Source organism: Fukomys damarensis, unplaced genomic scaffold (genome assembly GCF_012274545.1).
Source record: "Fukomys damarensis isolate Sample0158 unplaced genomic scaffold, DMR_v1.0_HiC HiC_scaffold_27, whole genome shotgun sequence".
NCBI classification, from domain to species: Eukaryota; Metazoa; Chordata; class Mammalia; order Rodentia; family Bathyergidae; genus Fukomys; species Fukomys damarensis.
In genome coordinates, this window is record NW_022900939.1 from 18865025 (window position 1) to 18887901 (window position 22877).

Sequence of the window (22877 nt, forward strand, 5' to 3'; positions counted from 1 at the left end):
TTTTTTTTTTTTTTTTTTTTTGTAACCAGGGATCAAACTCGGGACCTTGTACTTGCAAAGCAGGTGGTGGAATCCCTGAGCTAAATCCCTGCCCCCTCCTTCTTGTTCTTTAGATCACAGGCACCTTATCATGCTGTTTGCCTTTTGTGTTTGAGGCTTCCTGTGCTTTTGAGCATTAGGAGGGTGCCGTCTGTCTTGGTGGTGGTAGAGCCGTGTCCCTATTCAGGGGCTGAGGTTCAGGTCTGACTGCTGGCCCTCAGCAGGTGGTGGAATCCCTGAGCTAAATCCCTGCCCCCTCCTTCTTGTTCTTTAGATCACAGGCACCTTATCATGCTGTTTGCCTTTTGTGTTTGAGGCTTCCTGTGCTTTTGAGCATTAGGAGGGTGCCGTCTGTCTTGGTGGTGGTAGAGCCGTGTCCCTATTCAGGGGCTGAGGTTCAGGTCTGACTGCTGGCCCTCATTCTGCAGGACCAGAAGGTGGCTCCTGTGATGGGATGGACAGGAAGGCTCTGTACAGATGGCCACCTTGGGAAGCCACATTAGAGCACTGTGCTATGTAGTCTCTTATTTGGGACTCTTGGGCCTTTGGGCAGGGAGAGCTGTGGTCTTCTTTCGGGGATCTTTGGAATCCATGCTTTTAGAAAGCAGGCAGCCTGGGTGGCCATGGAGACTGCCCTGCTCAGCAGCCTCTCCATTCTGCATTCTGCTCAGGAAGGTTGTCCTGCGTCCCCCAGGATGTGTTTTCCCAGAGCACCTGGCCACAGGTGGGTTCCCATCTGCTGTGTCCTTTGCGGTGTCTTCGTAGCATTGGGCAGGGACTGGCAGGAGGGCTCTGGCCAAGGAGGAACTCAGTGTTCCCATGGCTGCTCCTGCACCACAGCAGTGCGTCTTTTTCTAGAAACCCTGCCCTCCTCTCTCCATCTTTTTGCTTTCTGCTGCTCTTTCCCTCCCCGGCTCAGGGTGGCCTCCTCGGTCATCCTAGGCTCACACTGCTCCGAGCCCAGGGCTTCCCCACCCCCACTTCTGTGCTACTGTTACCCATGGTAACCTCTTCAGCGTGCCTGCTCCATGTGCACTGCCTCATTTCCCAGATATGTTTCTCGGTGGGAAACCCAAAGGCCCTTGGCTGGGGTGGCTGCCCCTGCACCTCCATGCTTGGCCTTGCTCTGACTTGTCTTCTCAGCCAGTGGCTACCTGTTTGAGAAAAGAGAAACAACAAAAGCAAGCCAGATGGGGGGGCTGGCACTCTGGGAGGTGAGGCAAGAGGATTGCAAGTTTGAGACCAGCCCAGGCAACTCAGCAAAATCCTATCTCCAAAAAATAATGTTTTTTTCAAAGGGCCAGGATAGAGCTCAGTGTGAAGAACTTGGGTTCATTCCTAGCACCTCAAACAACAAAAACAAACCAAAGAAGTTTACTGAGTTACAATTTATAACCCATAGAGGTCACTTATTTTAAGCATATAATTAAATGATTTCTAGTAACTTTGCTGAGTTGTGCAACCATCCCCATGTGCAGGTTTGGAATAGTTCTACCACTTCCCAAGGACCTCTCATGCCCATTTACAGGGAATCCTCCAGCACTATGATCATTAATATCCTTTATATCTCTGGATTTGCCTATTCTAGACACTGCACAGAAGAGTCCATACAAAATGCGGCCCTCGGTGACTCAGCTCTTTCACATTGTGACACCTATTAGAATTTCTTCCTTCCTCTTTGCTTTCAAGCTGTATCTCACTCTGGGCAGACCCGTTTCCTTCAACTTTTCCCAGGTGATGTTTGGATGAATAGTTTCTCCTTTGGGCTATGAGGACCTTTTTTGATGGAGTTATCAGAGCCAGAACGTAGGGTCACCCTGAACTTCCATCTCCCCAGATCCTCTAACTAACTATGTCTAAGTCTCTTTGTTTTGGCTGGGTAGTAGAAAGTTTGTTCAGTGAAGATGTTTGCCTAGAAACTTTCGGGCACAGGTGCATGTGAGCTTGGTGCTTTGAGCCCACAGAGGCTGGACATTGCCGCCTGGAGTATGGTGCCTATGGCCGAGCAAAAAGGCAGGTGTGGAGGTGTACAGAGCCCAGCCATGCTTGTGATTCTGGTTGTTGAGCAAAGGTTTAGCATTGCACGTGTGACCTCGTTGGGTTCGGACAAGGTGGGTTTGGTTTCTCTGCAGAGAGGAGGATAAAAAGGAGGGACCAGTAGGGGGGTCCAGCAGGACAGGTCCTGATGACAGAGTCAGTGAGTTCCCAGTGTGAAGCTGGACAGGATCCTTAACTGGAACTTGAATCAACAGGTGTTAAATAGGATGCAGTTGCCCTGCGTTGGACCAAAATAAGTTTCCTTTCTTTTTAAAATTTCAGTCTAATTCGTGGACCATCTAATTTGCCCACAGAAGATGCCAAATTCAATGGATTTTAGTGAATTCCCAGGTAATTGGGCCCATCACCCCTATCAATTTAGAGAGCTCTCAGCACCCCCAGAGGGAAACTCACACTACAACCATCATTCTGTGTGTCTTCCCCCAACTGCTGGTAACACAGCCATCTGACTGTGGCTTTTCCCATTCTGGATGTTCAGGGTAAGTAGAGTCACAGGGTGTGTAGGCCGAGAGGCAGAGCATGCTGTTTAGAGTTCTGCTTCTTATGTTGGAGACAAGCCTGTCAATTCGTGTGTGCCTGGGACCAGGGCTCACCACTGACCTCTTAAATATTGTTACAAAAGAGTCTCCCATATTGTTTGTAGCCGGGTCAGTGCAGACGGGTTAAAAGCTCTTGTGTCAAAAACTGTGCCTCACCTTCAAGCTGTGCTCTTCTGCATTGAGATGTTCCTGTCCCAGAATGGACTGTTTTGTGCATTTGCCAGGCCAAGGGAAATCCATTTTGAGCTGAAAACTTAGTTAGAAATTACTTGTATGTGCCCTCGATAGAGCCAGTTTTCTGCCCTGGGCGGGGGGGGGGGCATGGAACAGGGGCATGGAAAGACGACAGTGTTGATGACAGCCTTCATCTGGATGCTTGGGAGTTGGAAGACTGTGGCCCCGGACTCACCCCGTGGACCTGAGAGACGGCAGGAGGCTGACGACTGCCTCATCTTCAGAAGCAGTTCTAGTTTTGTTTTTAAATTGAAATTAGAAATACAGAAAAGTGTCAAACCAGTGTCACAGACATCAGTCTGTTCTACGGAATTGGCATTTGTGAGCTTTTGTCACTTTTTAATGACAGGAGTAAAACATTGCTGATAAAGTCAAAGCCGTCCTCATTCTCATTTGTGGTCCCCTCCCCTCGGATGTAAACATGGCAATGAATTGATCAGAAATCCCTCTCATCTTTTTTTTTTTTTTTTTTTTTGGTACTGGGGATTGAACTCGGGTCCTTGCACTTGAACTGCTGAGCTAGATCCCCAGCCCTATCCCTCTCATCTTTTTTATTGGTACATGTTTGTGGTACATGATTACATTTGTCACCGGAGGCTTATACAGGGACGTAACATCTCTTAATCCTTTTTTTTTTTCCCTTTCCATCCTTCTCTGTTCCCTCCAGTTCTTCTTCCCCTTTCCATTCACAAAAGCTCTACTTTCATTTTTTTCTTCAATTCTTGTTTTAGTCTCCTTTCCTTTCTTTTCTCTTCATTCCCTTCCCTTCCCCCACCCTCCATCTTCTGTTCTCTTCCCACAAGAAAAAGGTCTCTGTACTTCCTAATATCTTTTATTTTGCTCTTTATTTATATTCGAGTTTCTCATATAAGAGAAACTGGGGGATATTTAAACTTCTGTGTCTGATTTATTTCACTCAATATTATGGTTTTGAGGTATTTAGCTTCTTTTTATACGTATCAGTTACTACGTGACGTTGTATTGTTAGATTTTAAGAATACCATAGTGGGCGTGCCAATTATAATTTGGCCTTTTTCACTTAGCATTATATTTTTGAGATTTGTCTTTGCTGATGTTATCTATTCATCATTCATCCATTCATCATTCACCTACCCACTAACCCATCTCTCATTCATTTTCTTTACACCCATCCATCTATCTATCCTCCATATATCCACCCACCCATGAAACTGTCAATCTTGCCTTCTTTTCATCTACTCATCTACCCCTCCATTCAAATAGCCATCTAAATATCCATCCATCTGTACATTCACTATTTTGCTTTACAGACATACATGGTTAGGATGTTTGGTCTTTACCTTGTGTGACCCACATGTTTCCTTTGTTGCATGTACTCGGATCACCTTTGAGGAGAAGAGAAGGCATGAAATCTGTGTGTGTGTGTTTTTTGTGTGTGGGGGGGGTATCATTAATTGGTTGCTAAAGCCAAAGAGAGCCTTCTCACTCCCACATCTGTCTTCTCTGTGATTCCTCAATAATTGTGCCTCAGTGGAGGGCCACACTTTACGGCATTAGTTAGGAAATTGGTGAGCCATGAGTTGTTGGGGGAGTGGAAGGCAAGGCCCTGGGGCCCTGTGCTGGAATGTACCAAAGCAAGTCAAGTCTCCATCCTGCTGGTTATTACTGCTCACATCCTGCTGGTTATTACTTCTCACACTCAGCATGCTTGCGGAAGGGAGAGGAACTCTGTTTACATATGTGTCATTTTGAAAACCCCTACCTAGTATCAGTTGATTTCGTGTGTTGTACAGATTCTGTGCGGTACCTTCCTCTGCTAGATGTTAGAGTGAAGTTCTGTACGTGAAAAGGGACCCAGCTAACAGGGGTCTCCAGAGCCCAGACATTGCTATGCAGCCTGGTATGGTCTTCTGAGGAGGCTCAGTTAATTCCCACTTAAGTCTCTTTGAGAAAACAGTCTAGGAAAACTGGCTTTGGCCTGGAGTGACTACACATTTTATGTGAAAGTATTGTAAGGAGAATCTTGTGTCTCAGAGGCCATGCTGGTGAAGGGCAGGTCACCCCGCCTCTACTGGTGTGCAAGCTGGTAAGAATCACCCAGAGGGTGTCCAAACCAGGCCCCAAAGCATCAATCTTTAATTTTCCATGTTAAATCCAAGGGTAAGGCTTTTCTCAGCACCTTTGCTCTGTGCTTGGATTTTCATGGTCCTCCAGCCTATCTCTAATCCCACTTCCTTCCAGCACTGGCCTTTCTCTCCACACTTCCCCTTCTGGGTGGACACAGCCCTCTCCTTCCACCACTCCTGAGCAGGTGCTGCCCTCTGAGTGCCTCACCTGCCCCTCTCCCTTCTCCTTGGCTGCTTTGCCAGTCTTCTTGCTGGGTCGTTCTTTCTGACTGGTAGCTCCACTATTTGTTGGTGGGGACAAGGTGAGGGGTATTGGCTTGACATCTAGGGTCCCCTTAGTTCTGGCACTGCCTCCTGCAGCTGCATGTCTCCAAGAACCTGGGAAGTTTAGAGTGTTCCTCCTTGGGCAGTGGATGTCCATCCTTACTTCCGGAACCCATAGTGGTATGATGCCTTTAACAGTTACTAAGCTGGCTACGGGTAGGTACCCAATAAGTGCTATGTATTTATAGTCAGGACCATTTAATTACTTTTCCCTTATTGCCTTGTTATTCTACCACTTGATTGCTTTTAAACTCACTTCTCTGGCCAATGTCTGACCCTCTGCTTTGTGAGGGCTCTACCTGAGATTATGGCTGTGTAACGGCAAAATTAACTCATCTCCAAGGAATGCACGAACAACCCTCGCATCTCCTGATGATAGCAGAGACTGCTGCACAGCCCTTCCATGATAGTCAGGACAAATAGCCCGCCTGCCATATCTCCCTGGCATCAAATGGCCACTATTAAGCTTTTATTGTTTGAAATGTTCTACTAATTGGAGGAGTGAACCCACAGCTATGTCATTACTTATTAATGTCTAGACACACAGAGCCGTGAGTTGGTGCTTGGGCCTCAGCCTCCTCTCGTCAGGCTGCCTTCTGGTTCACAGCTGCTCATTGTTTGCTGTTCCACTTAAAGCCCTTGTCTTAAGCTTTAGCTGTTGCCCAGGCCAGCTGTGGTGTTGGCTCCCACAAGCACCAATCTGATGGGGCTTTGTCCACAGCCAAAAGTGTCACTTCATTTGTACACTTGCATTTGGAGACAACACAACTATAGCTTGGGTTGACCTTAGTGTTGGCTGGTCTTCAGAGGTGTGCCGATGTGCAGAGTCCAAACGCACAGCTATGAAAGGTCAGAATCCTCCTAAATGCTCCTTGCTGTGGTTTCTGCCGTGCTTGTGTTCACTGTAGTTCCTCAAAAATGCATCAGGAAGAAATCGATGATGGCACAAATCATATGGACACAGCAAGTTTTCAGTGTGAGATGCACTGCTTTGTAATGAATGGCATGCTCAGGAACTTGTCTTTATTTCAGAAGGTCTGAGTTCTTGCTGAGTGCTACCTATCAGCCTGTGCAGAGCTGGGGGCTTCACGTGCCCTGGGCTCCCCATCTCTAGCTCTGGATCCTAAATAGTGCCAAATCCGCTGTTCCATTGGGGCTGCTACTCCAAATGCTTCGGTGCATCTCCTCTTCATTCTTATAGCTTCTGCTCAGTTCCTTGGGCAGAGGTCAAGAGTGGGTGGATTTAGAGCTCCCTGAGGGACATGAAGTTACAGAAGCAATGGAGGTGGGTTCCTGAAAGTACACATGTAATTCTAGCCTTGTGTCGATGATTGTCCTCCACAGATCCCCCATTGTAATAAGGGGTGTTTTATGCAGTATAATATCTACTGTTCTTCCACTTCTGTCTAGACACTCCATCACTGTCACTGGCATCTCATGAAATAACCACTGTCCTCATCACCGTGACATAGGCCCCAAACAGACCTGGGAAGCAGTTCAGCCTCTGACATGAATTTGCTGTCACATCGCTGCAAACCAAAATAACCTCGTCCAAGAGGCTGCCACTGCCCTGGGAGGCCAGGCACTCTGGTATTAGTGACTATGTGGCCCCAGAGTGTCAAGTTTTGTGACCCGCCACCCCTTGACATCAACAGAGACGTGTCCCATCATGGCCACATGACATGGCACTTGGTGGGCTGGAGAGACTTGCCTGTGCTGAGATGGTGTGATGGGTTAAGTGTATCCCTCCCTTACATTCATACTCTGAACTCCTGATTCCAGAACCTCAGCATGTGACTGCTTTCACAGATAGGATTTTTCCAGAAGTAATTCAAGTAAAATGAGATCATTAAGTCAACTCCAATCCAGTCTGATTGGGATTCTGAAGAAACCAGGATGCAGACACACAAGGAGGACAATCTGAGGACACAGGGAGAAGACATCATCTACTGTCTCAGTCATTTTCTTGTTGCTTGGAGACAACACCTGATGCCCACAACTTAAAGGAGGAGTTAGTTTATTTTGGCTCATGGTTTTTAGAGGATTCAGCCTATAGTTGGTTGGCTCCAAGACACGAAGGGCATGGTAGAAGAGTCTGGTAGAAGACAACTGCTCACATCATGGTGACCAGAAAGCAGAGAGAAAAAAGGAAGAGCTAGGGAGGGAGACATAGTCTTCGTCCAAGTTACACCCCTCAGTGACCACCTCCAACCAGGTCTTGCCTCCTGACAGCAAGTTAGCTATAGCATTCCCATAATCCAGTCATCTTCCAAAAGCCCAACCTCTGAAGACGTGACACTTTGGGAAGAGACTCTAGATCTAAACCATAATGTCTACAAGCTAAGGACAGAGGCCTCAGGAGAGACCAGCCCTGCCAGTATCTTGATCTTAGACTTCCAGCCCCCTGATGTGAGACCAGTGACTGCTATTTAGGCCATCCGCCTATGATGCTTTGTTATGACAGCCTAAGCAAACAAATGTAAATGAAGAGGTCTGTGGGATTCACAGGCCAGGTCCTTTTTGGCAGGATTTCTCAAAGATCAGTGTTCTGTCACTCCTTAGCTTTGCAAAACAAAGCAACACTTTGGCCCATGAGCCCAGCATAGTGCTTTGTCATGGCAACCGGATAAGGTCCTACACTCCGCCCATGTGGCAGACACAGACAAGTGGCTACCTCTTCTAACCCCAGTGTCAGAAGTCCCTGCACTGTCTGGGTATTTCCAGTTTCTAGCTCACATCTTTCGGAAGACTTACAAATGCATGTTGACCAAATAAGAGAGTGAATATCTCTCACTTGCCATTTTCAGTTGGAGCTTGGCTGAGTTCTTTACTGATGGAGGGGCTGGTGTTTCACTCTGTTTAGCAATATGGCCAACCCTAGCTCAGTTGCTTATAGCTCTACGCACTTGATAGTGTTGTCTCCACTCTTGGGAGCTTTGCTGTAACTGAATAAGATAACATGTTCACGATACACTTGGTCTTCTGTAAATGGTAGCTCCCTTCAACCCCAGTGTTACAAAGTCTGGACATTTCTTTAAGCCTGGGTCATTCCCCCAGTAGTATTCCATTTTGAGGATGTTTTATCCGGTGCAGTTCAATCAATTCTAGCAGCATTTACCAGCTTAGGGAATGGTGCTGGAAAAAAGGGAGGCAAGAGTCACCCTTGTCCTTGGCTGGAGTAGCAAGGAACTCAAGTCAGCTGAATGCGGAGGTGGTCTGACAGAGAGGGAAGGGAGAAGAGGGTGTGCTTGGCAGAAGGTGCTTGTGTCCCAGTGGTCTGTTGAGCAGAGGTGGGGACCCATGATCTGCTCTTGAAGCCATAGGTTAAACTAGACTGACAGGAGGCAGAGGACAGGGTGGGCTAGGAGTATCTCTTGGTCTCAGTAGCCAGTGCTGGTCCTGCTGTTGATTCTAGGAGCAAGGCCCAAGGATGGTGGGATAGCAGGAAGCCAGGGAGGATGTAGGGAGGGTCCTGCCTTGGGAGAGGATCCTGTGTTGGACTTGGTGTCATCAGCAGGCGACTGATTCTCCAGATACTCATTTGGCACCTGGTGTCCGGTTCCTCTGTGCTGATCTGTTCTAAGCACCGAGTTTTACAGTTAGCGTGAACCTTTGTATAGAGCTGCCTGGTTAGAGGTACACCTGACTGCTGCTGGGCCTAGGAGCGTATTCCAAGGTTTATTTTGATCTTGTAAATTTTTGCTGGGGTAAAAGTCTTTTTCCAAGTGTTACTTGTACTTCGAAGAGTTTTCTTTTGTTCCTGTAACTCAGGGCCCAGTGCTTAGCTGAGGGACCCTGTGCTGTAAGACTGTCTTCTGTGACTGCAGGAGAGATGCTGACACAGAAGCCATCTGCAGTACTGTGCCAGATATGTCTTGTCCGACCACCGGTGCACCTCATCCTTTGTTACTTCATTTTTGTCTTTAAATGCCACTGGTGCTTTGGAGACTAGATTTTACTTCTTTGGAAAAAAAATTGATCTCCCAAATCTTGTCCCTTGTTATGGGAATTAAGCTAGGTCCCCTGGGAGTGTAAATATTCAACATTAGGCCCGATTTACCAGTAAAGAGAAAAGGGCAGTACTTCTGCAACCTGAAGATAAAACCCTCCTCAGTTTTCTCAGCCACTGCCACAATGTTTCGCCTGCTCTGCGGTTGATGGAGTGTGACTAGAGAGGAATATAACACATTGATTGGTGATGTCTGAGGATCTGGATCACATTGATTGGTGATGTCTGAGGATCTGGGAAGATTGAATTTGGGCTTACTTCCTAGATGTGTGTCATTCGGGCTCTGAGGCTCAGGCTCCTTATAATATTATAACAACAATATGATTTATGGTTATGGTGAACATGAATAAGTTAGTACAAGTTCCGATTTGTTAGGATTTAGTGTTAACCATGGCCCTGTCACGGTGTCACCACCATCACTGTTGTCATCATCATATTTATCATCACCCATCACCATCATCACCACCGCCGCCGTCACCATTACCATCACCATGATCCCAATCGTCACCATCACCACATCTTCATTATCGTTGCCCACTAGAACCTGAGCCCCCCATGGAGTGAGATCCCTGGGCACCTTCATGTCCTCTTCCCACTCCTGACAGAACTGATCCAGGACCCCCATGGAGAAGACCAGCGAAGGCTTGAGGAGGCCAGAGGAGTTTCCTCAGGTGATCCCTTGACTAGCGGAGGCTGGGGCTTCTAATGCCTGGCTGGTCTCTGCTGTCTCTCCAAGCCTTCCAGCAGTCCCTTTGGGGACATCTCTGACACATTGTAAGGGACCAGCCATCTCAGGGCTGCAGGGGGTGGGAGGAGACACAGGAGTGTTCCTTCACTGAGCATCTTGTTGGTAATGGTAGGACGAGGAAACCTGCCAGGCACATCTCCGTTTTTCATTTGCCTCCCCACCTTTCCTCACGTGGGTCCCCCACCTGGAATTCTTACCCCAAGTTACACAGTCCTTTGTGTGACTGGACAGACATCTGGTGAGCATGCCCTGCCAGCAGCAGCACCTGCTGCCTCCTCTGGTTGCCCGCATTTATATTTGCCTTTGCCTTGATAGGAGACAGTTGTGGCTTTCACTACTATAAGTAGTGGTGTAGGACTGGTTTGATCATTATTGTTTCTCTGGGTCCTGACACCTATGCATTCATTCATCCATCCATCCATTCATTCTAGAAGTATCTTATCACCTGAGATGTGTAGGGACTGTTCTTGCAATTGGGATTTGCCTGACCAGGTGCTGGTAAAGTGGGCAGTAATGAGTGAGTAAGCGGTGACACAGGACTTGTCCAGAGTGGCCCTGAGCTTCTGGACTTTCTCTGCGCCTGGTGTGACAGGTGCCAATGCTCATCACATAAGGAAGGAGGGGCCCCTAGGCACTGGGCCCTCAGCCAACTGAGCTCCCAGCTCAGAGACAAGCGGCTGCAGCTTTCTGCTCCTGCGATCAGCAGCAGGTACTTTACCCATTGGTAAGTTCCTGGGGGCCATAATCAAATACTCTGGCTTAACCAAGAGACATATGTTGTCTCATACATCTGGGGCTGGAAGTCCAAGATCAAGGTGTATTCTCCAGATGCCAGGAGGGAGGATCTGTCCCAGGGCTCTCTCCAGCTTCTGGGGGTTGCTGGCCATCTTTGTTTCCTGCCTTGTAATAGGAGCACACCTGACTCTGCCTGCATCTTCTCTTGACCCCCCTCTGAGCACTGCTGCTGTGTCCACATTTCCACTTGAATGAGGACTTGGTCTTTGTGTTAGGCCCACCCTGCTTTGGTCAGTCTCATTTTAGTGATCCCATCTATAAATATCGCATTTCTAGTAGATTTCACTCTCAGGGTGAAAGGGGTGTCCCCAGGGGGACAGTTCAACCCTCAACACCAAACCTGGCTACAGGGTAAGTCAAGGCCATGCTTCTCACCAAGGAAGCAGAGGGACTGCTGGGCTGGCAGTTTCACCCAGGAGCACGAGGTCAGTGTGCATGGTTGGGATGCAGACCTGGGCCATTATGACCTCTGAGCTTCTCCTCTCCCAGAAATTTCTCTGCAGGGACTCTTGGTGCTTTTCCAAGCAGGCTGGTCCTTTGCTTTGCAGGGATGGTTCTTGGGCACACTCGACACCCCTAGACCTGCCCACCAAGTGACTGTGGACATTAGTTAGCACAGTGACAAGGCCCCTGGGAGGTGGCTCAGCCCCACGCTTCTCCAGCACATGCCAGCTGCCGGGGAGGGGGGTACTCAGTTTCTGTCGCTGTCGGTATCTAAGGGAACCTGAGTCGAGAAGACCTTGTCACTGGAACCTGAGGCCAAAAATGATTCCTGATTCCGAAGTGGATGGGTTCCAGGTGGCCCCACCAGGCCATATCGGATATCACACCTTTGTTATGCTGGGATTTCCAAAGAGTTCTCACCCCCTGAGGATGGGGCAAGACTTGTGACAAAAGTCTCCCTATTGGCCTTTACCTAGAGAGTTTGGAAGGTCACATGCAGTTCAGCCTATGGCACTGGAGAGGGGCTGGAGGCTCATTCACTGGCACAGTGTCATGTTCCCTGAGTAGCCAGATAGGTTGTCTGCAAGAGCTGCTCTCATGATGGACAGCGGATTACTTAACCCATCACAGGAATCTGCCCCTATGGCTGACCACTGAGACAGCCATGGGGCCTCGGTGTCCTGGTCCCTGAGATACTACCAAGCAATGCCCAGTGGAGAATTGCTCCATCCTTGGGTTTAGTGAAACTTTTTGTTTTCCTGGGTGACTTTGCAGTGAGAAAACAAAATCCAATGTCTTCCTACTCGCTGTATAGTAAAGCATGGTTTTAACTCAACAAAACTCAGCTGTCTTGGTTAGATGGGCCCAGCCTGCCTGGGTGCTTCTCCTGCCCCACTGTGAGTTCCTGGAGATGTGAGCCACTGTCATCAGTCACTTCTCAGGGAGCTGTTGTGTTCTGAAATGTGCCTGATTGGTTTAGAAGCCCGACCAACACAAAATTAGCACTGGCAGTAAATTACTTGAGTTTCCAACACATGATCTCTTATAGTGCCCTTCTTCAGCCTGGGCAAGGGTGAGATGTGTATTTTTAAGGTTTTTTTGCTCAAAGCCAGGTAGGGGGGATGCAGACCCTTGTGCTGCAAGTTCTCCCATCAGTGAGGCAAGAAGACAAGGTGTCCACCAGTGTCTGAAGTGTCAGGGAGCAATCCATGGGGAAATTAGGTCATGTTGTACTATGCAGTGGTTTAACTATCTGTGGGTTTTGTGTATGGATTGAACCAGCCTCAAACTGAAAATATTCAGAAAAAGAAATTCATCTGTGCTGAAAATACAGACTTTTTTTTCTCATAACAGCATCCCTTAAGCAATGCAAGGTAACAAGTTTTTGCAGGGCATTTACATGGCATTACATATTATAAGTAATCTAGTGATGATTTAAAGTATATGGGAGGAATGTGTAGCTAGACACAAATTTTACACCTCCATTTTATATAAAAGATGAGGACGTCCTCAGAATTTGGTATCTGGGGGGTGGGCGGTCCTGGTACTAAGGGAAGATTGTACCTGAATTGTGATTCTCAGTCTGTATTCAGGACCAGCAGGGAAAGCTTGTAACAAAGTTGTAAACAGCACAGGGCCTGGGGGGCCCCACAGCTGCTGAGTTGGACCCTGCTGAGTAGGCAGGGGATTGAGGGTGTGCTTCGGTAAACACTGCAGCATTGTTAGGAAGGCCCTATGGTGTGGCATTTTCTGCTCTGAGGCTGTAGGTGGTTATTCACAAGCAGGTGGTGGGGTGCTGGCATTGAGTCCAGGGTGAGAGTGAGGACCAGAGACCAACCCTTCAATCTTGACTTTCCTCTTATATTTACTGAAAGTCTTTGTCCAAGTGACAGGCAGACTTTCTTTTGCAGCTGTCAAAGCCTTGGGGTCCCAAGGTTCGCACAGAATACCTAATGGGAAGGAACAGAAACAGCTTGGAATTTGCCCTATGCTTGGTGGGTGGCTCCAGGGTCCTACTGCTTCCCTGATCCCATATTTCTTCCTTCCCTGCAGAAGTGCATCCGCTTTAACCCGGATGCCACAGTGTGGGTGGCCAAGCAACGGATCCTGTGCACCCTGAATCAAGGACTGAAGGATGTTCTGAACTACGGGCTCTTCCAGCCAGCCAGCAATGGGCGTGACGGCAAGTTCCTGGACGAAGAGCGGCTGCTGCGCGAGTACCCCCAGCCTGCGGGGCCGGGAGTCCCATCTCTGGAGGTACCAGCTGCTGGGCGGGTAGTGGAGGGAAGCTCCTTGTCCAGCCTCTTGATATGCCTTGGATTGGGAATCACCCCAAATAAAAATATTTGTTTGGGATCATGAGGCTATACCTAATTTTGCTGTGAATTGCCCAGTGTTGTGTAATTTTTATATGTTTGTTTTCTTGCTGTAGATTTTAACAAATCTTTTGGGAAGAGGTCTTGGTAGAAGGGTCTGTCGAAGCTCCTGTCACCAGGACTCATGAGTCCTGGGGATGTAGAGTGGCCTTGCTCAGTGCCAGCCCAAGGGCTTTGGGCTTCTCTTTCTCCCTCCTGACACCAAATACTCGGTATCTATCCCGGCCCCACTGCTCCAGTTGTATAGACAGCAGCTTGGTACCCATAGTTAATTCAATTCTGACACTGCTCCCTGGGGTTGGGGTGAGATCCCCCACTGTAGGTGACAATCACAAGTCCTAGGTCTGTGGGTTCCCCACGCTTTGCTCAGATGTGACGCTAAATGGGGGCCCCACAAGCCCTTCTTCAGGTTTGACAGCAGGCAAGGGCGGGCTGCAGAGCTCCCTGGCTTACTGAAAAGGACGTAGAGGGACAGCAGATGGAGACGTGTCCAGGCAAAGTCTAGAAGAGTCCCCGGCTCAGAGCTGCTGGCCAGGGGAGCTGAGGTGCTCCACTCTCCTGGCATGGGGATGTTTTTGCCGACTCAGGAACTCTTCATACCTCACTTTTCCGGGATTTTCCCGGTAGATGTGATTGATTAAATCATCAGCTGTTTGTGACAGAGTCATCACCCCCCACTCCCGGTCCAGGATGAGCTGAAAATCTGATCCTATAATCACAGCTCGATCCTTGTGGCCCCCAGCCCCATCCTGAAGCTGATGGACTAAGGAATCATCTCACCAGCATAACTAAGACACTCTCATCACTCCCAGGGTTCCTAGGCTTCGAGGGCTCTGTGCTGGGAACTGGGAACAAAGAAAGACCTAATACTTTTCCTGTATCACTCTCCCTGACTCAGTCTCTGTGCCACTAACAGAAGGGGACAGCAGCCACCCAGCTGTAATCAGAAGGGCACCCTCCCTCTACCAGCTGACCCAGGGGTGACCAGGGCTTGTGAACTGCCGCATCTCTCCATTCCCCGTGTCTCTCCCAGTAGGCCTCACAAAGTAGCCCATGTGCACCTCCAGGGAGAACACAGCTGTATGCTGTCTTCTGCCCCTCGCCTGCTGTACGCGGGATTACGCAGTTTCCAACAGTGCAGGCGTGGTGGGTTAGCTATGGAACTGCCTGGAAGCGTGGGTGTCTCCGCGGTGGTACAGAACCGGGGTGCTGTTCTTAAACAGTTCTGCCTTTCTCAGGGAGAGGCAGGAAGTGTGGACTTTGCAGCTGGTGCCAAGTGGGATAAATGGTCCCGCCGATCTCGACAGAGTACTCTGAGGTCTGACACCAAGATGACACTCATTGGCTTTCCCAAGGTTCCTTTGGGCCTCTGAGGCTGAGGTTACTTGGATCCAATAACTGTGGAACATGTGTCAGAGGGCTTGAAGGAAAGGTAAAGGTGGAAGTCTTTTGGAAGCTGAGTGGTTCTGGGCAGCTCATCAGTTGTTCTGACCTCGGTTTGCCCATCTGTAAAATGAATATTCACCAAAAACGGCTCTCACTGACAGCCTACTCTGCACCAGCCACTCTGCAGAATCATCCAGCCTGTCCAGAAGGTCGAAGTCCTAGTCTTATGGAGGAGGTGCTGGATTAGGTAACAGGCACAGTTCATTCTAGGAGCCGATAGTTTCTATGATGACAGTAAAACTAAGCAAGGTGACTAAGAAGTCTGGGAGCCTCTCTTGGTTTGGCCCTAGGCTCAAGAGCTGGGCAATTTAGAGCCAGCACTCTAGCCTCTCTGAGCTTCAGATTCCTGGCTGTAACTGGACCATTAGCAGTGATGCCTAAAGGGGTCGTGTGTCCAGGGGTCAGTGTCCCAGATGAGCCTGCCTGCCTGTGGGATGCCCCAGATGGGTGCTGTGGCTGCTGCCCTAATTGATCCTCATTGTCGTGAAATTGTTCTTGATACTTGGGTTTATTTTCTCGGGCACCGTCCCAGCAGACGAAGAGCCAGGAAGGACATCAGGAACAGGTTTGGTCCAGCTTTTTGCTGGGAACCTTGCAGGGAAAGGATGTGTGGTCTGAGGTGTGAGTGTCTGTGGACCTAGGAGTACGTATCCTCCCTTGTGCTGAGGCGTGTGACCAGCCCCACCATATTGTTTTGTGCCTAAAAGACTTACTCCCCCCTTCCACGTTAGCTATGTGACAGTGAGTTGCTGTTCACCCTGTGTCCTTCTCAGTGGCTTCAGAAATGTCAACCAGAGGTGTGACTAATAAAGACCCAAACAAAGGGAGAGAGTTGTATAGTAGTCCCAGTAAGCAGGCTCTTTGACTCTGGAGCGTGATTTCCATTCAGAGGAGGTGCTGCTGTTCTGAGGAAGTGAAGAGGGGTCCTGAAGCCCTAGGTGGAGGGAAGCACGGAGTGGGCTCCTAAGGAGTGGGCAGCTCCTGCAGGTTCTGACAGAGGGGAAAGCAGGACAGGGCCCTGGTGTCTGAGGCCGTGTGCTCACCTGCTGGATAATTATGTGCTAGGGCAGGTGGATTCCCACACTAGGGACTGACTCACCTCGTTAGTCAGGAGAGCTGGTTCCCAGGGTACCATGTACTCTGCAGAACAAACACAAGTAGTTTATCTGATACTTGGGTTTCCTGCTGAGATCCCTTCTTCGGTGAAGTAGTCCAGGGAAAGGCCACATCAAGTGCTTACCTGTTTGTCTTTGCTTTTCTGTTTCTGTACCAGTTTTGCTACAAGAAGCGGGTGTATAAACAGTCCAGTCTGGATGAGAAGCAGCTGGCCAAGCTCCACACAAAGGTATGCAGGGAATAGCTGTGATCATATTCTTGTCTGATTTTCTCCTGTTGTTGTATCTTTGGAGTCTGTCCTTCTTGGAACACTTGCCATGTACTCAGGTCAGTGTGGGATAGATTGGTATACAGGTGGACGGGCCTCAGGACACATCCAGGCTGCCAGAGAACCAGCCATCCAGGAAGCAGCAAAGGCACAAGGGGACTGGGGCAAGGGTTGCAAATTCCTCTGGTGCTCCAGGGAAGTTCAAAAACAGCTTTGGACACACGGAGTGAGGGAGGGAAAGGGGCACATGCTGAGCATGATGATAGTTTCCCCACAGTTGCCACATCAGAACAAACCTTATTAAGGTGTGTTAACATGAACAACACGGTAAAAATGTACAGGCGAGTAGGAGGAGGAGAGGGCTATGTTCCCTTGGGTGCTCAGTCCGCAGCTGAACGTGCTGTGTGTCGCTGTGCCCAGGGTACCATCCAGCAAGGCAGATTGGGTGTTGGTGTCACAGACAGCCTCCTCCTTGCCAGGGATGCCATGTGAGCCAGAGATGCTGCCTGTTGCCAGTACTGGGGTTTGAACTTAGAGCCTTCACACTGATCTACATTGTCAGCTTTTAAATTTTATTGTGAGACAGGTTCTTACTTCGTCACTAATTTTCCCCGACTGAGTTCAAACTTGTGAGCCTCCTGCCTCAGCTTCCCAGAATGCTGGGAGGCAGGCATCTACATCCAGCTTTTGACACAAGGATTTTTACTCCGTTCAGTGGAGTCTGATACGTCAGCATCGTTTTCGCTTTTGTGTTTAAGTTGCAACTGCCCTTCTGCCCAGCTCCCTACCCTCTGTCAAGTCCTAATGCTCCTTGTGCCTGACCTCTTCCTGACACAAGATGCTCCAGGCTCTTCTGTGTCCCTTGCCTCATCCCTGGAGTCCTAATATCTTAGGGCTTCTGGGATTTTAAAAATTATCCTCTGATGTGTAGTTAAAACTATCTTTGTGAATTTAAAGAATACCCCTAAATAGCAGTGAAGGTTTTAAGTGGCACCCTGGGTTTGCTGTGTTTTGAGGCATTTGTTCCAATCCTGAACTGTGCAGAAGGCATTGAGGTGGAAATACAGCCTGCAGCAGGAGGTGTGGGTCTGTGCTGGAAGCCACTGTTGTTCGCATCTATGTTTCAGAGAGGTGCAAAGGGTGAGGACTGAGCCTGTGAGAAGCACCAGATTCATCACAGGGCTGTAGCATCTTGTGGTCAGGATCCAGCAGCCAGGCTGCTTACCAACAAGAGCCACCACCCTCCTAACAGATGCAGCAGGTGGTGCTTAGGGAAGGCCCCTCGCTGCCAAAGTCGCGTGACTGGCAGGGAGATCTTGTGAGGCACAAATGCCCCCTTCATTCTGGACCCAGGCATCCTTGTGGTCTGGGGTAACCAGAAAGGGTCAAGCTGAGCGAATGCCTGCCCCATTTTCTCTGCAGCATGGCCCCCTCTCTATAGAGATCAGATCCTCAGTCCTGCTCCCAAGGACAGATCCTGGGAGGGTCCTGGGAGCTGCAGGTTTTCATAGCGGTCCCAGTGACCCATCCTTTCAGCAGCAAAGGAACGTTCTGTGGCTCCCAGCATGGTGTAATCTGTTCCTGCTGCTGTAATGGAAAACCTTGGGCACCTTACCAACCAGACATCTGCTTCTCACCGTTCTGGCGTGTGGCGCATGCAAGGTCAGGGAGTGGCAGATTCAGTGTCTGGGAAGGTCTTTTCCTGGCTTATAGGTGGCATCTTATTGTCCACATGTGGTGGAAGGGGCTGGGAGCCCTCTGGGGCCTCTTTTATAAGGGCCCGAATCCCCTTTGTCAGGGCTCCCCCCTCATGATCTGTTTGCCTCCCAAAGCCCTACCTCCATTGGGAATTTGCTTCAACATGTGAATTTTGGAGGAATACAAATAGCAAACCATGGCTCAGTGGTGGCCAACAGTAAGGAATTCCTGAAACCTTCATGTGAGACGGGACCATAGCCTTGGCCAAGGGCTGACCGCATGCTTGGCCCTGGGGTTGCTGAGATAGAGAGCTGCTGTTCAGGGAGCCCGAGGTCACAGTGGCCCTGGGACCGCTGTGTGAATGAGGCCAGTGCACCTTGGGGGAGAACTTGCCCTTGGCCCGGCCTGTGGGAATCGTTCTTAGAAAGATCTTTCGGTTCTGTTACTTTCCCTCTAGACCAATCTGAAGAAGTTCATGGACCATACTCATCATCGGTCTGTGGAGAAGCTGGTCAAGCTGCTGGACCGAGGCCTGGATCCCAATTTCCATGACCTGGAGACTGGAGGTGGGTCCTTGTCAGAGAGGTCTCGGCTGGAATTCAGTACCTGTGGAAATTCAGCCTGGGGTTCAGTTACACATAAAACTGAGAAACGTACACAATCCCTGCTTTCTGCTGGACCTTGGGAATGACCTCACTCCTGTGACTTGCAGGCCGTCTCCTGTACAGCTCACCACACTGTTCCCGTCTCAGGCATGGGTGCCTGGCATTCAGTAGGAGCATGGTGCATGATTGGTGAGCAAATGAACAAATGTGCACCAGTCTCCAGTGCCTCGCAGATCCCCCACTGTGGTGGGGGTGTGTCAGTCACACACCAAGTTTGCTCCCCCTTCCGTGGACCTGAGTTCCTTAGGCATGAGGCCTTAAGTACTCCATGGAAACTTCATTCATGCCCTGCTGATTCCACAATGGTGAAGCTTCCCAGCCTCCACCCTTTAGCCCCTGTCTGGATGGTTCTTTGGTGTGGGGACACTGTGGGGTGCTTAGTAGCATCTCTCACCTCTACGTACTAGATACCAGCCTCAGCCCCCAGTTGGGAAAACCAAAGTTGCCTCCCAGTATACTGTAGTCCAATTCTCTGGTGGGACCCAACTGCCCAGGTGAGCTCCTCCTCACAGTGGACACCTGCTGAACTTGGCCAGCAGAGGCCAGTGGCTGTGGGGAGCTGAGGGTGGCCCAGGTGAAAGACTCCACAGCAGCTCAGGGGTCTAACCAGTCGGGTGGGTTCTTCTGGGCTAAACAGCATTCCTCTCAGGCTGAGCAGTGCAAGCCTCACTCTCCTCCTGTGATGCACTAGGTCTGCTGTGGGCTCCCGCATGATTTCAGTGATAGCTCCAAATCACACAAAGAATGGAGTATCTGTGGGAGGCCTGGCTAACCCATCAGCCCCCTGCTAGGTTCTGGGCACATCCCTGTCTATGGACTGCATGGGGCTACGGTGGCCTCTTTGTCACTGGGTCTCTTGGATATACCATGAGCAGCATCAGAGCAGGGACCAGCTCCTTTCTGATGGCAGCAGTGATACCTGAGATGTTAGGAGTCAGAACTGTATGTGGACATCCAGGGGAGAGGACCAGAAGGGAGGGTCTGAACATGCGCAGGATAGACATCAGGATGGAGGGGACCTGGGGTGTCTGCACAGGGAGTGGCAGGAGGAACTTGGCTCCTGCCCTGTCACAACCATGCTTCTCCTGCCACACTTCTTCCCTGCATCAGCCTTGGGCCTAGGCCCACTCTGCAAGGGCAGGGCCCATTCTGTCCCAGTGGCGCTCAGGCTGTACAAGTAGGCAGGCCTGTGGGTTCCTTAGCGTGGATTTGAGCCTTGAGGTACATCCACAGGTGACCTTCAGCCAGGCCTGGGTCTTAGCTATTTCCAGGTGACTCTTTGGAGCCTGGGCAGTGTGGATCACTTCTCTCCTTAACCTGGTCAGCAGCAGCACAGGACATCAGGGGTCCACTCTGGGATCCCCTGTTCTTCCCTGCGTGCTTTCCTCTACCCAGCTCCAGCCCAGCATGAGCCAGGCCTCCCCATGCTCCCTTCCCTGGAGATGGTGTTGCTGTGTTTTAAGAGTTTTGAAATGATTAGTATTCCAGAGCAGACCCTGACCTTGCTTCTGAAAACACAGTGACGTAGAACTGTTGAACCGAACTACTGAAACAAGCAGGCACATGACTACTTCTTGTAGCCCTGCCTGGAGGTAAAGCTGCAGTTGTAGTAATTATGGATCAAGTCAGTTCCAAGCTTAAGCCCTGGGTTGCTGTAAGCAGGTATGAAGCCGTGTAATTAAGGAGCAGATCCTCATGGTGCCCCCTGCATGGAACAGCCACACCGGGGACTGTGAGCAGTGGAGGGAGCCATGGTCATGCGTGTTCTCCAAGACACAGTCGCCCTCCACAGCCGTGGTTCGAAGTCCTGGGGTTCAGCTACCTGGGAATTGAAAATCTTGGGCAGAAGAGATTGTATCCATCCTGAACATGGAAGAGATACAGTAAAACAGTATGTAGCATTCACAGTGTATCAAGGGTTACAAGTAAAACCTATGGGAGGAGTACATAGGTTATGTGCAAAGAGTGTACTGTTTTATATGAGGGAAGTGAGCAGCAGTGGATTTGGGTGTCTTCCAGGTGTTGGAACGAATGCCCAGTGGTAGCTCTGTTCCTATGGCTGTAGTCTGGATTGGCTTGACAGGTGAGAAAAAGCAAGTCCAGGAAAGAAGCAGGGCTTCGGGTTTTTGGTGGCATCTCTGCTAAGTGGCTCCTGATGGAGATTTTAATCGAGGACAAGTGTTTCCAGAGGCTCCAACCAACGCTGCAACCAGCAGGACCTGGGGCTGAGACGGGGCACACCAGGACCGGGGCTGTAGAGCACAAGGCCCAGAGAGGGAGGCAGGGCTGCCCTTTTCTATGATGTTTCTCCTTGCCTACCCCCGGAAATTAAGAGTGATCCAACAGAGTGATTTAGGGGTTTGTTTTGTTTTGTTTTTTTGTCTTGATAGAAATCATTATTTCCGGCTTAAAGCTAAAAACACTGCATCAGCCCTCACATTGTGCCTGCCAACTGGTTATTTCGCTAAATTGATTTCCTCCTTGTGGTAGTTAATATTTCTCAGCAGAGTAGAACTTTCCACCCCTCTCCGCCACCACTCACTGCTTTTTTTTTTTTTTAATTAGTAGACTTTATTTTCTAGAATAGTCCTGGTTTACAGAAAACTGGACACATAGCCTAGAATTCCCACGTTCAGTGTCTGTCCCACTGATGTCTTGCTTTAACATCAAACATTTGTTATCACTGATGAGCCAGCATGATACATAATTATTAACTAAAATTCATAGTTCAGGGCTCACTCTTGGGATTACATGTTCTTTGGCTTTGTATAACTCTGTAGTTCCTGTGTCCACCGCCAGTTTCTCTGCCCTGAATGTCCTCTGTGCTGCACCTGCTCATTCTTCTGGAAGCTACTGATGTCATTACTGTCCCGATAGCTTTGCCTCTTCCGGAAGTCGGAGATGGAATCACATGGTGCGAAGCCTCTTCAGAATGGCATCTTTCTCTTAGGACTATGCATTGAGTTTCCCTTGGTGTCTTTTTGTGGCTCCATCATTCACTTATTTAGCGCTGAAAGGCATCCCAGGGTCTGGGTGGCCTGCAGTGTATTTATTCTTTCATCTGGAGGACATCTGGGTTCTTCATGTTTTGGGGATTATGAATCAAGCTGCCATGTAGACATTTGTGAGCAGTTTCTTTATAGGGACATAATTAGCAGAAATTAAATGTTTGAAGCCCGGTGAAAGGGAAGAATTAAGGTAGAAAGTTCTGAAGAAGGGTCCTGCTGCAACTCTGGGATGGCAGAGCTGTCTTCCCCTACACCTTCTCCGCTCCACTGTGATGCTTGTCAGCACCTTAGGGATTCCCACTCATTTCCCTGAAGCCAGAAAGCAGCTAATGGGGCTCCTTAGCTAATGGGACTAGGGGTACAGAGTGAATGAGGGAAATGAAGGGCAGCTGTCATGGGAGCACACAGAAATGTGGGTGATTCCAGGATGGCGCACACAGGACCCTGGCCCTACAGGTTGAGACGACATGTCTGGTGCTGGCTTGGCTGAGAGCCCAGAGCCAGGTGGTGTCGGGGATGCTCACCCGCACTTTGCTTCAGGAAAAATGAAATATCAGAACCTGTGTGTCCTCACACTCACAACACACAGCCCCATGGCATAGAGGGGACCATACTGCTGGATTCTTGGGGCTGCAGTTATGTGAGACCATGGCCCTGAGCCCCAGCATCCAGCTCAGCACCCGTGCCCAAGGAGACCCAGTTGGACCCTGTCTTTTCCACAGCCAGCCCTGTGAAGACCAAGTTCGGGGACCACCCTGAGCTTCTTGCTCCTCAGCTCCTGAATGAGACAGTTGTCCCCATAGTCCAGGACACAGGAGCATTGAATAGCATTAAGTGTATCAGCACAGGTCATCTTTGAGGGGATTCTGGAATGTCTCTGTCGTCATCAGCGGCAGAAACTCAGCGGATGATGTTTTGGGGCGGGGGAGAGAGAGAGAGAGAGAGAAGAAGAAGAAGAAGAAGAAGAAGGAGGAAGAGGAGGAGGAGGAGGAGGAGGAGGAGAGGA

At 49.5% G+C, this 22877-nt stretch overlaps 1 protein-coding gene across 12 annotated transcripts in view; it reads left to right on the forward strand.

The window, feature by feature from the left end:
- Shank2 (SH3 and multiple ankyrin repeat domains 2) overlaps positions 1-22877 on the forward strand; it is a 511573-nt gene that overhangs the window by 94186 nt on the left and 394510 nt on the right. For all 12 annotated transcript variants that reach the window (XM_010635716.3, XM_010635704.3, XM_010635710.3 and 9 more), the window contains 3 exons: positions 13348-13551; positions 16390-16461; positions 18656-18764. In XM_010635716.3, coding sequence (XP_010634018.1) covers positions 13348-13551; positions 16390-16461; positions 18656-18764 — 385 coding nt within the window. The remainder of the gene's footprint in view (positions 1-13347; positions 13552-16389; positions 16462-18655; positions 18765-22877) is intronic.